Below are 14,859 nucleotides of genomic sequence, written 5' to 3'. Positions count from 1 at the left end.
AGCGCAGACAGGTTAACATCAGAACCGGCTGTAACAAGTATTGATAATGGTTACTCCGACGCTCTCCCGATGGAAGAGAGGTCAGAAGTAGCAGCCAGTGCGCTGCCATTGGATAATTGCTTATTTTGAAAAATGCACGCTGTCCCTTTAAGAAGCCAGGGGGGCGTGTGCGCGTGCCCTAATAGCTCTGGCTGAAGACCTGCCGACAGGACACCAGGAGGTGGGTGAAGGGGAGAGACCTGAATGCTGAGAAGCAGGATGGGACACACAGGGAGCCAGCTGCTGCACAGGCACAGCGTTCAAGGCACGAGGTGAGTGCCCTGAACGGGGCGCAGCGGCAGACCGAGGCGCAGAGCCAGGACAGGGACCAGGTGTAACAGTATCCCCCTCTTTACGCCCCCTCTTTTTCAAGCCTGCGTGAAATCTTTTAAGAAGAGGAGCCTGGATGTTCTCCCAAGGCTCCCAAGATCTCTCCTCAGGACCAAAGCCTTTCCAGTCCACCAGGTAGTAGTTCTTACCCCTTACTTTCTTAATGGCCAGTATATGTTTTACCTCAAAAACATTATCCTCCGAGACAGGGTCAGGAGTGGTGCCCGGATCCTTAAAGAAGGGGCTCAAAACTACTGGTTTAAGGAGAGAAACATGAAAGTAGTTAGGCACACATAAAGAAGAAGGCAACTTCAGCTTATAAGAGACTGGATTGAGTTGTTTCAAGACTTCAAATGGTCCAATGAACCGGGAACCCAATTTGTAGGATGGCATCTTGAGACGGATATACTTGGAGGAGGGCCATACCTTGTCTCCGGGGCGAAAGGTAGGAGCATCCAAATGTCTCTTGTCCGCGTGCCTCTTAATGCGCTGGGAGGCGTTTTCCAGAGCAGTTTTGGTGTCCCTCCAAACCTTAGAAAAATCTTCAGAGAAAGTATCGGCAGCAGGAACGCCAGATGATCTGGAGATGGGAAGAGGTATTCCGGGTTGCAGTCCAAAGACAATCTGAAAGGGAGACTTTCCAGAAGATTCACTTACTTGATTGTTGTAGGAAAATTCAGCCCAGGACAGTAAGTCTACCCAGTCGTTGTGATGCGCGTTGACGAAGTGACGCAGGAATCCAGCCAGGATCTGATTAGTCCTCTCCACTTGACCATTGGATTGGGGATGGTAAGCCAAGGAAAAATCCAGTTCAATTCTTACCAGTTTACATACTGCTCTCCAGAATTTTGAGGTGAACTGGACTCCTCTGTCGGACACGATGTGGAGAGGGAAACCATGGATACGGAAGATGTGTCGGATGAACAGATCCGCCAGTTCAGGAGCGGTAGGAAGACCGGGTAGCGGAATGAAGTAAGCTATCTTAGAAAAACGGTCCACTACTACCCACACCACAGAACAGCCAGATGAGATTGGAAGATCTGTGAAGAAGTCCATCGCGATGTGCTGCCAGGGGGCGGACGGAATTAGTAGAGGCTGAAGCCTACCAGCAGGTAGACGTTTGACAGTCTAGTTACGGGCACAGGAAGGACAGGCTGCAACGTACTCCTGGGTATCCTTAGCCATAGCAGGCCACCAGTAGTATCAGGTGATGAGTTGCAGAGTCTTCCTTTGTCCGTCGTGACCAGCCAACTTGGAAGCGTGACCCCACCGAAGGAGACGAGTACGTTCAGGAGCAGACACGAAAATTTTCCCAGGGGGAAGCCGGGTAAGATCAGCAGAAGCGACAGCGACTAACCTTGAGGGTTCAATGATGTGCTGAGGTTCCTCCTCTTGATCAGGAGGCAAAAAGGCTCTGGAAAGTGCGTCTGCCTTGACATTTTTGTCAGCTGGACGAAAATGAACAAAATTAAATCGAGCAAAAAACAGGGCCCAGCGGGCCTGACAGGGATTCAGCCTCTGCGCGGTTTGGAAGTAAGCAAGGTTTTTGTGATCGGTGTATATGACTACCTGATGAAGAGCTCCCTCAAGAAGATGCCTCCACTCCTGCAAAGCCAATTTGATAGCCAGCAATTCCCGATCTCCAACGGAATAATTCCTCTCTGCGGAAGAGAAAAGCTTGGAAAAAAAAAACCACATGAGTTCATTCGATCAGTGGACGATTTCTGGGTAAGTACTGCTCCCACACCTACGGAGGAAGCATCGACCTCAAGAAAAAATTGCTTATTACAGTTAGGACGATGGAGCACAGGTGCGACAGCAAAGGCCTTCTTGAGAGAAACAAAATCCTCCTCTGCATCAGGAGGCCAATCCTTGGGACTTGTACCTTTCTGGGTCAGGGCTGAGATGGGAGCCGCTCGGGTTGAAAAGTTAGGAATGAATTGTCTGTAGTAGTTGGCGAAGCCCAGGAATCTCTGCATGGCCTTCAGCCCAGACGGATGAGGCCACCTGAGTACAGCCGATAACTTCTCCGGATCCATTTTCAATCCTGTGGAGGAAACAATGTAACCGAGGAAAGGCAAAGAGGATTGTTCAAAGAGGCATTTCTCAAACTTGGCATACAGTCTGTTTTCTCTGAGCCTCTGTAAGACTAGGCGTACTTGCCTCCGGTGCGTGGCCAAATTAGTGGAAAAAATCAGAATATCATCCAGGTAGACAACACAGGTATAGAGCAGATCCCTGAAATTGTCATTGACGAACTCTTGGAAAACAGCGGGTGCATTGCTTAGGCCAAACGGCATTACCAGGTACTCGTAGTGACCATCACGGGTGTTGAAGGCTGTTTTCCATTCGTCTCCTTCCCAGATTCGGCTCAAATTGTAGGCACCTCTGAGATCCAGCTTGGTGAAGATTTTGGCTCCTCGGAGGCGGTCATACAGTTCTGAAATGAGAGGCAAGGGGTACCTGTTCTTTACCGTGATCTGGTTTAGTCCCCGGTAATCAATACAGGGCCGCAAGGATCCGTCCTTTTTCTTCACGAAGAAAAATCCTGCCCCTGCTGGTGATGATGATTTTCGGATAAATACTCTGGCCAAATTCTCCTGGATGTTGTCCGTCATAGCTTGAGTCTCTGCCTGGGAAAGAGGGTAAACTCTCCCATGGGAAGGAGATGTTCCAGGAAGATGATCTGTTGGACAGTCATACGACCTGTGGGGGGGGGGGGAAATCTCTCAGCTTCCTTTTTCCCGAAGACATCCGAGAAGGACCAGTCAGCGGATGGTAACCCAGGCAGGGTAGCAGGTTGGACAGGGGGTGAAACTGGTTCAATCCGGGTTAAGCATCGGTCCGAGCAGGAATCTCCCCAACGCAGAATCTCGCCTGTTCTCCAATTAAGGACTGGTTGATGTTTCTGGATCCATGGTAAACCTAAAAGCAAGGGGTGAGACAAACCAGGGTACACATAAAAACGGATTCTTTCAGAATGCATTAGACCTAACCGGAGTTCCACTGGCTCAGTCTGGAACGGGACGGGTTCGGTCAGTGGCTTGCCATCGACAGCGGTCACCCGCAACGAATTGGGAAGAGCCTGAACTGGTAAGCGGTAATGATACACAAGCGTCTGCTGGATAAAATTCCTGACGGCTCCGGAATCCAACAGACAGAGTCCAGAAAATTTTATTGCCCCGCAGGACACTGAGACCGTGATCTGCAATGAATGAGAGGAATATTCTCTACCTAGAGTGGCCTCTCCTACCGAGCCTAGGCACTGGAGTTTCCTGACTTCGTTGGACAGGAGCGGATCAGATGTTCGGAACTACCACAATATAGACAGCTTCTGACGAGCCTCCTGGCGGCGGCTGGACAAACTTACTCGGTCAACCTCCATAGCTTCGGGAGAAGGTGAGGTAGTCATTTTGGAAGAACTAGAGTCCGGGTGGTAGGACCTCCTGTCTCGCTTGATCTCCATGGAACGCTCCTGAAAGCGCAGGTCAATCCGGGTTGCCAAGGATATCAGATCATCCAAGGTGGTAGGCCTGTCCTGTCCCACCAGCTCTTCCTTGTTTTTTCCAGATAGGCCCTCCCAGAAGGTAGCCAGCAAGGCCTCATTGTTCTAGGATAACTCAGACGAGAGGGTGCGGAATTGAACAGCATACCGAGCCACCATAAGGGTTCCTTGGCGTAAGCGAAGCAGGGCAGAAGCGGTCGACGTGACCCAGCTAGGTTCATCGAAGGCCCTGCGAAAAGTCTCTAGGAAAGAGAGAAGATCATTAACCAGCGGGTCTCCTCTCTCCCATAATGGGTTTAGCCAGGCTAGAGCCTCTCCTGCTAGATGTGACATAATGAAGCCCACTTTGGCACGGTCAGAAGCAAACGTGCCCCAAGATTTCAAAGTGTAGGGTACACTGATTGAGAAAACCCCGACACTGAGTGGGATCACCGTGGAAGCGGGTAAGAGCCGCCACATTCGTTTTTTATTTTTAAAGTGGAACCTCGAGACCACAGTCCGGGGGGCTCTGAAGGGGGCGTAACTAGTGAGCCCCGGGTACCCATAGTAAAGCTCCTCAGACAGGACCAGAATGCTACACAAGGACACAGGTGCTACCTCCAGTTAGACCCCGGACATGTGGCAGCTGGACCAAAAGGGAAAGCAGAAATGACAGCAGAGTTCGTAATGACTGGTCCTGGATCTGGGTAGATGGTGTGTAGCTGGCTCCGGTAACCTTGACTCAGTTCTCGGACTCGGATGGCTGTTGGCGGAACGGGATGGCTTTCGCCCAGATGATTGCAGGTATAACCAGGGTTATCAGGATTCAGATATTTCTGTGGAGACAGAGCATAAGAAAATGCACAGAGACTGCTACGCAGCGCAGACAGGTTAACAACAGAACCCGCTGTAACAAGTATTGATAATGGTTACTCCGGCGCTCTCCCGATGGAGGAGAGGTCGGAAATAGCAGCCAGTGCGCTGCCATTGGATAATTGCTTATTTTGAAAAATGCACACTGTCCCTTTAAGAAGCCAGGGGGGCGTGCGCGCGTGCCCTAATAGCTCTGGCTGAAGACCTGCCGACAGGACACCAGGAGGTGGGGGAAGGGGAGAGACCTGAACGCTGAGAAGCAGGATGGGACACACAGGGAGCCGGCTGCTGCACAGGCGCAGCGGGCAAGGCACGAGGTGAGTGCCCTGAACGGGGCGCAGCGGCAGACCGAGGCGCAGAGCCAGGACAGGGACCAGGTGTAGCATCTATACACAGCTCCTCCTCCCTTCACAGTGACCTTTGCAGATGTTCATTATACACTTTAGTACAAAGGATGTGGCCAGGATCAGACTTTTGTGGCTATGTACATTAGGGTGAAAAGGAAAAATGAACCTTGCAAATTGGTAAGTCTTACCTCTGAAATTTGTTCCTTTTGGCATAAGGATTCACCATGTAAAATATGTTGACATTAAATTTAGAATTATCACTTGCTCAAGTATATAAAAAAGAGAGAGAGATAGATATATATATGAACAACGGCAAAGCAAGGTCCAGCAATAACGTGAGCAATCCAGGAGGCTGTTAAAAAAAAATTTCTTTCTTTTTATTCATAAATCCATTAAAATACAATGGTCCAAGCAGTTCAAAACAGCAGTAATGCAGGAAAGTAGTGCAGATAGGACTACGCGTTTCAGCGGTAGAACCCGCCTTCTTCACGGTCCAGAATCTAATCTGCTTTCCAAACATGGAACCTTATATACATCCCACTCCCATCAGGGTAATTATAAACATATGTGAGAGACTTAAAAACATGAGCTATAAAAGCAGATCAAACATATAAACTATCCACATATTGATCAGTATACAACATGCATGAAGATTATAAGGAAAGGATTCAACATGTTGGAGAAAAATACAATCGGAATATCCAATAACCTGACCATAAGATTTGAGTGGTACAAAAACATAGAACAATAATATTAACCAGCATTATATAATACAAATATATCGGTAGTGCATAATGATAGCTAGGCGGTTATTAAAGCCCTGTGGCATGCGAGTCCCCAACTCAAATATCCACCTACTCTCTCTTGCAAGCACTTTTTTATGAAAATCTCCCCCCTCAATGGTTTTTTTTACATGCTCTATGCCCATAAAGGAGAAACCGCGTAAATCCCCATTATGTTTTTTTGAAAAATGTCGGGATACTACTGATGCACCAACCATAGGCAAATTACTCGCGTCTGACAGGTGTTTGCGGATTCTAGTTTTAAGGGGATTCATCGTACAACCTACATATTGCATACGGCATATATTGCAATTAATTAGATACACTACATTCTCCGTATTACAGTTTATAAAAGAACAAACATTAAACTGTTTTTTATTGGAAATAGATGTAAATATTTTAGATTTATTAGCAAAACCGCAGCACTTACAGATATTGGCACCGCATTTAAAAAATCCTGTTGTTTTTAACCAATTGCTAGGGGAAATTTTATCCGGATCTTTGAACATGCTGGGTGATAATAATGTAGCTAAAGTCGGGGCTCTTCTTGCCACAAAGGCAATATCATTATTTTCCACAATATTTTTCAAAATATCATTCTGAGATAACAAGGGGAGATATTTTTTGATGATTTTAACAATAGAATTAAACTGAGGACTATAATTAGTACTGAAAACCACCCTAGATTTTTTAGAGTCAAACTGTCTTTTTTTTCTCAGTAGATTCCAAAATCTTAACCCTATCCATGCCTGCTACCATTTTCCTGGCTCTCTCCAAAGACCAATTAGGATACCCCCTTTTTTTTAAATTATTACAGGTCATTTCAATTCCTTCCTCCAATTTGTCACTAGATGTAGTATTCCTTTTTAGTCTAATAAGCTCCCCCACAGGAATATTCTGAATGACATGTTTGGGGTGATTAGAGGAAGCCATTAAAATACTATTGCATGCAATGGATTTTTTATAGGGAGATATCAGAACCCCATCATTGTCCAGATCTGCGGTCAGTTTCAAATCCAAGAAGTTAATTGATACCTCATGACCACTACTAGTAAATTTTAGATTGAAATCATTCAAATCCAAATAAGAGAAAAAACTTTTTGCAGACGAGAGACTACCCCTCCAGACAAATATCAGATCATCAATAAATTTTTTTTTTTCTCTTATTTGGATTTGAATGATTTCAATCTAAAATTTACTAGTAGTGGTCATGAGGTATCAATTAACTTCTTGGATTTGAAACTGACCGCAGATTTGGGCAATGATGGGGTTCTGATATCTCCCTATAAAAAATCCATTGCATGCAATAGTATTTTAATGGCTTCCTCTAATCACCCCAAACATGTCATTCAGAATATTCCTGTGGGGGAGCTTATTAGACTAAAAAGGAATACTACATCTAGTGACAAATTGGAGGAAGGAATTGAAATGACCTGTAATAATTTAAAAAAAGGGGGTATCCTAATTGGTCTTTGGAGAGAGCCAGGAAAATGGTAGCAGGCATGGATAGGGTTAAGCTGTTGGAATCTACTGAGAAAAAAAGACAGTTTGACTCTATAAAATCTAGGGTGGTTTTCAGTACTAATTATAGTCCTCAGTTTAATTCTATTGTTAAAATCATCAAAAAATATCTCCCCTTGTTATCTCAGAATTATATTTTGAAAAATATTGTGGAAAATAATGATATTGCCTTTGTGGCAAGAAGAGCCCCGACTTTAGCTACATTATTATCACCCAGCATGTTCAAAGATCCGGATAAAATTTCCCCTAGCAATTGGTTAAAAACAACAGGATTTTTTAAATGCGGTGCCAATATCTGTAAGTGCTGCGGTTTTGCTAATAAATCTAAAATATTTACATCTATTTCCAATAAAAAACAGTTTAATGTTTGTTCTTTTATAAACTGTAATACGGAGAATGTAGTGTATCTAATTAATTGCAATATATGCCGTATGCAATATGTGGGTTGTACAATGAATCCCCTTAAAACTAGAATCCGCAAACACCTGTCAGACGCTAGTAATTTGCCTATGGTTGGTGCATCAGTAGTATCCCGACATTTTTCAAAAAAACATAATGGGGATTTACGCGGTTTCTCCTTTATGGGCGTAGAGCATGTAAAAAAAACCATTGAGGGGGGGAGATTTTCATAAAAAGTGCTTGCAAGAGAGAGTAGGTGGATATTTGAGTTGGGGACTCGCATGCCACAGGGCTTTAGTAACCGCCTGGATATCATTATGCACTATTGATATATTTGCACTATATAATGCTGGTTAATATTATTATTCTATGTTTTTGTACCACTCAAATCTTATGGTCAGGTTATTGGATATTCCGATTGTATTTTTCTCCAACATGTTGAATCCTTTCCTTATAATCTTCATGCATGTTGTATACTGATCAATATGTGGATAGTTTATATGTTTGATCTGCTTTTATAGCTCATGTTTTTAAGTCTCTCACATATGTTTATAATTACCCTGATGGGAGTGGGATGTATATAAGGTTCCATGTTTGGAAAGCAGATTAGATTCTGGACCGTGAAGAAGGCGGGTTCTACCGCTGAAACGCGTAGTCCTATCTGCACGACTTTCCTGCGTTATTGCTGTTTTGAACTGCTTGGGCCATTGTATTTTAATGGATTTATGAATAATAAAAAAGAAAATTTTTTTTAACAGCCTCCTGGATTGCTCACGTTATTGCTGGACCTTGCTTTGCCGTTGTTCACATTTGTATGGATGTACTCCTACATCCTGATCCGGGCACAACGTAGTTAACCAGGTTAGCTGAGGTTCCAGGTGGTTCACAGGAGTGAGCTGGTCTACATTGTTGGATTTATATATATATCTATCTATCAGTCCAGAGAAAGAAAGAAAACATCCGGCACTGTCCCTGGGAAAGAAATACCCGCAAAAGCTGCTGGTAACCGCTATCGGTGTAACACCTGTAACCCTTTTACTGAACGGGGGATCTATCCATCTGAAGAAAAAACATGAAATGTCATAGTAAAAAAGACAGCAGGATGGCACTCACCGTTCACTTGAGATGATTCACTTTATTTCCCATGGGACCTGTTGAAGTGCATTCTGCACGAAACGGCTGTTGTCCGTCTTTTTACATTTCTCCCGTGCCGGTGCCTATGCTTTGTCGATATGAAATAAAGTGAATCATTTCAAGAGAACGGTGAGTGCCATCCTGCTGTCTTTTTTACTATGATATAAAATATATACACACACACACACACACACTTTGGTTTCGCCGCATTCAGAAACGCCCGATCTATCGAAATATAAAATCAATTAATCTGATCGGTACATGGCATAACATACCTTACATAACGCGGGATATGTCTGACGATAAATACTAAACAAACATTTAAAACTGCAATATGATGTGCCATTGAGCAACCAGTAAATGATAACTAATCTTAAAAAAAAAAAAAAAAATTATAAAATATCAATGACCAAAAAGGAACAAAATTAGGAAGGTAAGACCTTCAAAAACTTGCTACTTAATTTTTACCATGCATTTCCTTGGCACCCTAATGTACATGTTTTATATCCTGTAAGGACTCTTTCACATGTCTTGATTATTACGGTACCGGAAAAACCAGTATCGGATATATCAGTGTCCGTGTGTGTAATACTTGTGGCATACGTGTGACAACCATGTGTGTTATGAATGGGTCACCGAGGAGGATGGTAGGAACAGGCTAAGCCACCAGAAGACCAGAGAAGTTGGTAACTAAGCGGATTGCAGACCCCTGATCCTATCAAAACAACTGGCAGTAGCCGTGGAGCGTTCCTACGGTGCCCTAGACTCTTCGTCACAGCCGGAGGACTAACTAAGCCTAAAGACAGAAAGGTGAAATCTAAACTGCCCCGGAGCAGATCCCCAAAGGAATAGACAGCTGTTATGAATGAGTCACCGGAGGAGGAAAAAACAAAAATACAAGCTAAGTCCAGAAAACCGGAGAGGTTGGTAGCTAGCGGATTGCAGACCCCTGATCCTATTCACAACAACTAACAGTAGCCTTGGGGTGTTCCTACGGTGGTCCTAGACACCTCGTTCACAGCCGGAGAACTAAATAAACCTAAAGAAAGAAAGGGGAAATCTAAACTGCCCCAGAGCAGACCCCAAAGCAATAGAAAGCCCCCAACATGTATTGACGGTGAAAACAGATGAAAATACAAACACAGACAGAAAGACAGGCTGAGCAAACGATGGGGCCCTCACTAACTAGATAGGACAGGAAAGAAAAGCAACTGTCTGCAATCACGCAAAAACCCTGCCAAAAATAATGTCCAACACGTCTGATAGAAAAGGCCCTGAAGTCACTAGGCTTCAAAATCACTCTATCAGCACTCAGGTATATTCTGAAAACAGAGCAAAGAGATCAACTGATCAGAGACAAAAATGGAGTTCAGCCAGTCCCAACCAGGGCTGGCTGAACACAAACACTAAGTAAACAGACAAAATCTCATGGAAAAATAGCAGAGCAAAAACTTAGCTTTAGTAGACAGGACTATACTGGAGGCCAGAGCTCAGAGCAGAAAGGCTCACCAGCAACCCAGCAGGGCGTCGGCGGCCTTATATCCACTCAGAGATTCCAGATGTCCAATCACACTCCACCTGTTCAGATGACAGGTTTTTCCCATCCAAATCAATTTCACTACCTCCTTTCACCAGCAGAGGGAGTTCATCGGACATCAAAGGTGAAGGAGAAAATGAGTTCATAACAGACAGCCCCCAAACATATATTGTCGGTGAGACAAGATGAGACACAAACACAGGCAGAGAACAGACTGAGCAAATGGTGGGGCCCAAGCTGTCTAGACAGGACAGAAAAGATACTGTCTGCAATCACGCACAAAACCCTAAAAAAGTCCAACACTTCTGATATACAAAAAACCTGAGGCCACATGAACTCACCCCTGCTAGATCAGCACTCTGTTATAACCTGGAAGCAAAGCAAAAAGATACTAACATAACGGGACTGAACAAGCTGTACCATATGAAACGGCCCAGCAGGGAGTACGCTGAACCCTAGCAACAAAGCAGAAAGCAAAAAAAAAAGGCAAAACCAGATTAGATGCAAAGGATTAGCAAAAAAATCCCTTAACTGAACCATGCAGATCAGGCAGGGGACAAAAGAACTCCAAATGCACAAGGAGGAAAAATTACCAGCAACCTTCAAGAGCAGCCAGCTCAATTATATGCTCCCAGCCAGTAGTAGTAATAATAATAATAATCTTTATTTTTATATAGCGCTAACATATTCCGCAGCGGTTTACAGTTTGCACACATTTCCCAGGTTTCCAATTATCGTCGTCAGGTGGGGAACTTCCATCAACCTGGCCAGCTCCACTACTCTCACTCTCAGTAACCACCAGAGGGAGCTTCGGCACAGAAATCCGAGCAAGAGAATTCACAACACATGTGCCACTTGAGTATCACACGTACCAGCGCCTGGGAAACATTTTCCCCTGCTCTGTCGGCGATAAGCGCGAGCAGGTGAGAATGTTGAGAGTTATATTCAACTGATACAGTGCTAGCAGGCGGTGGCTGATGGAAGTATACGTCTGCCTGCTCCTGTGCTATAAATAAATTTAAAAAAAATGACGTGGGTTTCCCTGTATTTTTGACAACCAGCCAGGCAAAGCTGACAGCTGCGGGCTGCAGCCCTCAGCTGTCAGCTTTAGGAAGGCTGGTTATCAAGAACAGAGGGGTCCCCACACCGTATTTTTAATTACTTAAATAAATAATAAAAATGTGTGGAGTACCCCCCCATTTTTTGACCACCATCCAAGCTAAAGCAGACAGCTGGGGGCTGGTATTCTCATGCTGGTAAGGGGCCATGGATATTTCTCCCCCCAGCCTAAAAATAGCAGCCCGCAGTTTCTCAGAAAAGGCACATCTATTAGATGCGCCAATTCTGGCGCTTTGCCCTTTACTTGCCCTGTAGCCGTGGCATGTGGGGTTCATATTTGTGGGATTGATGTCAGTATTGTCTGGTGACATCAAGCCCATGGCTTAGTAATGGAGAGGTGTCTGTAAGACACGTATACGTTCCTAATCCTATAGTTATACGGTAAATAAACACAGCCAGAATAAAGTCCTTTATTTGAAGTAAAAACATAATACACTGATCTTTTTTTAATCTTAAAATAACAAACAGTTATACTCAACATCCATTCCATTGAAGCCCTCGTTTCTTGTAATAAAACAAAAGTTAAAAACTACCATATCCCTCACCTCTGTTCTTTCCCATACTGTAATCCCAGTCCTGGTTTTAACCGTTTTCAACTTGAACGGTGCCGAGATGCGAGCATCCATGCTGAGTACCACTGCTGAATGAGCTGCTGCAAATGCAGCCTCCGTGAGCAGCGGTGAACTCATCGAGGTTACCGAAGGTCACTGATGCTTCGTTCCCAATCGGGCTGAACTGCGGTGACCTCAGCACCATGGGAAAAAAGTCAGTGAGTTTACAGCAGATCACCGTGAGAAATTACTTGGCATCGTCCAGGTTGAAAACTGTTTATCCCCAGACATGGATTACAGCGTGGGACAGAACGACGGATGGGCGAGGGATATGATTGTTTTTATTTTTGTTTTATTACAGCAGACATAAGGTGAGTATAACTGTGTTTGGTATTTTAAGATAACAAAGGATAAGTGTATTTTGTTTTTATTTCAAATAAAGGATTTTATTCTGGCTGTGTCTTTACCATACAGCTATAGGATTAGTAATGGAGAGGTGTCTTATAGACGCTTGTCCATAACTAAGCCGTGGGATTGATGTCAACAGACAATACATAGGTGACATCAACCCCACTTGCCACTGCCACAGAAGGGGCTACCCAGCACCATCAAAGTTAGCTATAACCGAGGTATAGGCTATGATTGGAGCCACGGGGGGTGGGGTGGGGTATTGTCTACCCAGCACATCAAAGTTAGCTATAACTGAGGTATAGGCTATGATAGGAGCCGGGGGATCTACCCAGCACCACAGAAGTTTGCTATAACCGAGGTGCTGGCTATGCTAGGGGGCAGGGGGATCTACACAGCACCACCAAAGTTTGCTATAACTGAGGTGCAGGCTATGATAGGAGCCGTGGGGATCTACCCAGCACCATCAAAATTGGCTATAACCGAGGTACAGGCTATAGTTGTCTCCTTCTGTGCGAATCTTCTTTCATTGCATCATTTGATCAGTTTCTCCATCTTCTTTTCAGATTGCAGCATCTTATCAATGTGCGTCCTGCAGGAGAAAACGTCTGTGATCATGGGCTCTTTGTGCTTATAACGCTGTGAGATCAACTCTGTTACACCTGGCCGCACAGGAGCCAACAGAGAAAACAGCTCCCGAAATCTTTTTACATTGTGAACGGTCTTGTGAGAAAGCTAGAAGCGCAGCCATGGATAAGAAGTCATTTGAGATGGTGTTGGATGAAGTCAGAAAGGTACATGTAAATTACAGGGCGCTCTATGCTTACAGCTTCGGAGCCATTGCACAATGCGCACACATCCTTTATACATGATCTACATAATGTAATGTCGCTGTGGACATCACTGCCATACAGCATCTGTACCGCTGCCACCGGCTGAAGACAGTGGGAAGTAGTTCTAGTGTTACATTTTTTGGATTTCCCACGGCTCCTGCTATTATTCTAGTGTACCACAGGTGCTGTATGTGTTCGATATTTGAGGTTGAGTTAAAAAATTTCCACACACCGGTTATAGTCAGACTTTTGGTGGCCACAATGTCTTACTGGCGCTTTCCATACGCCCTCTCCCCAGTCCCTGCTGCTCAGGGTTGAATGTGTTACATCTGTGACTGGGGTGTGAAAAACAATGGCTGCCTCACATGTGATTTTCACCAAAGAGCAGCGTGCAGGGATTTGTCTGCTGACATTTCGCGAAGATTTTGTGCACGGGATGGAGAACGTTTCTTGTCGGGAAGAAGTGTGTATGAACAGACAGAGAAGTAATGACGGTGGCACAAGTGTCAGCCCTGAAGAAGGAGCCGGACACCCGTCCATGTCCATGACTGATGACAACATTGAGCAGGCACGGAAACGGATTCTGGTGTGTAGAGGGCTGTGGAGTCGGTAAGCCAAACCTCCGGCTCCAACTCCTCAATTTCCATGACACTGACTCCACGGCCCTGTAGACAAGTGATGGCGGATTATTTCCCCTGAAAGAAGCCCCACAAAGTTGAAGATTCATGTCTGATGAAGAGGTGAAGACAGCGGTGCAGCTCAGCCGAAAATATTTTTTTAAAGGGGGAACGTATTGAAAAGCTGAGAGATTACGTCCGAAAAATGTTACATTTAACTTGATGAAAATCAATTCTACAGAGTGCGTGTAATTTTGACTCATCCTTGTGTCTTTGTGTAAAGGATCCATCTTGGTTGGTTGCAGAGCAATAGTGCATTGAGAACCGGTCTGTCATAGACACAGTATCCCCATTTAGAGGAGTTTTCTTTGATTTTTCGAGAGTTGGCACAGAGTAGGTAAAGAAATAAATCTGACTTATCCCCTTGAAATCCTAGTTCTGAGGCCACCCTGGTCCACACTGGTCCCACAAGTGATATCTTCCCATCCAGCGCTTGCATGACAGCTTCAGTCAATCTCTAGTCTCAGTGATCTTGCGCCATACGTGCAGATGTCACCGGTGAGATCTGTCATTGGCTGCAGCGGTCAGGTACATAATGGGACAACAGATTCAAAGGCTAAGTAATACTTCTTCCTTTATCACATTCTTTGCTTTTTTTTCTGAAAAATCCTACAAAACACCATAAAAAACCCTTCTAGATGCTGTAATGGAAGGCACAATAATGCAAAGCTGCTGCGGCCATGAAATCCAAGCTGTGCTCACTCCTATAGGGGAACATTTACACTGCATTCCCTGGAGCGCTGATCCTGATTATTAACCAAAATGGAAGCAAGTTGCCAGTCGCTTCTGGGGAAAATTAATTAAGTTTGCTTATGCCCGTCAGAA

At 44.6% G+C, this 14,859-nt stretch overlaps 1 protein-coding gene across 1 annotated transcript in view; it reads left to right on the top strand.

Annotated features, from left to right (window-relative positions):
• The window catches only part of PROSER1 (proline and serine rich 1), an 80,630-nt gene that overhangs the window by 2,945 nt on the left and 62,826 nt on the right, over nt 1–14,859 (top strand). The window contains exon 3 of the mRNA XM_073583263.1: nt 13,091–13,318. Coding sequence (XP_073439364.1) covers nt 13,274–13,318 — 45 coding nt within the window. The 5' untranslated portion in view covers nt 13,091–13,273. The remainder of the gene's footprint in view (nt 1–13,090; nt 13,319–14,859) is intronic.

The sequence above is a fragment of the Dendrobates tinctorius genome, unplaced genomic scaffold (assembly GCF_039654945.1).
Source record: "Dendrobates tinctorius isolate UK_male_01 unplaced genomic scaffold, ASM3965494v1 ptg000075l, whole genome shotgun sequence".
NCBI lineage: Eukaryota > Metazoa > Chordata > Amphibia > Anura > Dendrobatidae > Dendrobates > Dendrobates tinctorius.
This window is presented reverse-complemented; position numbering and strand designations above follow the sequence as displayed.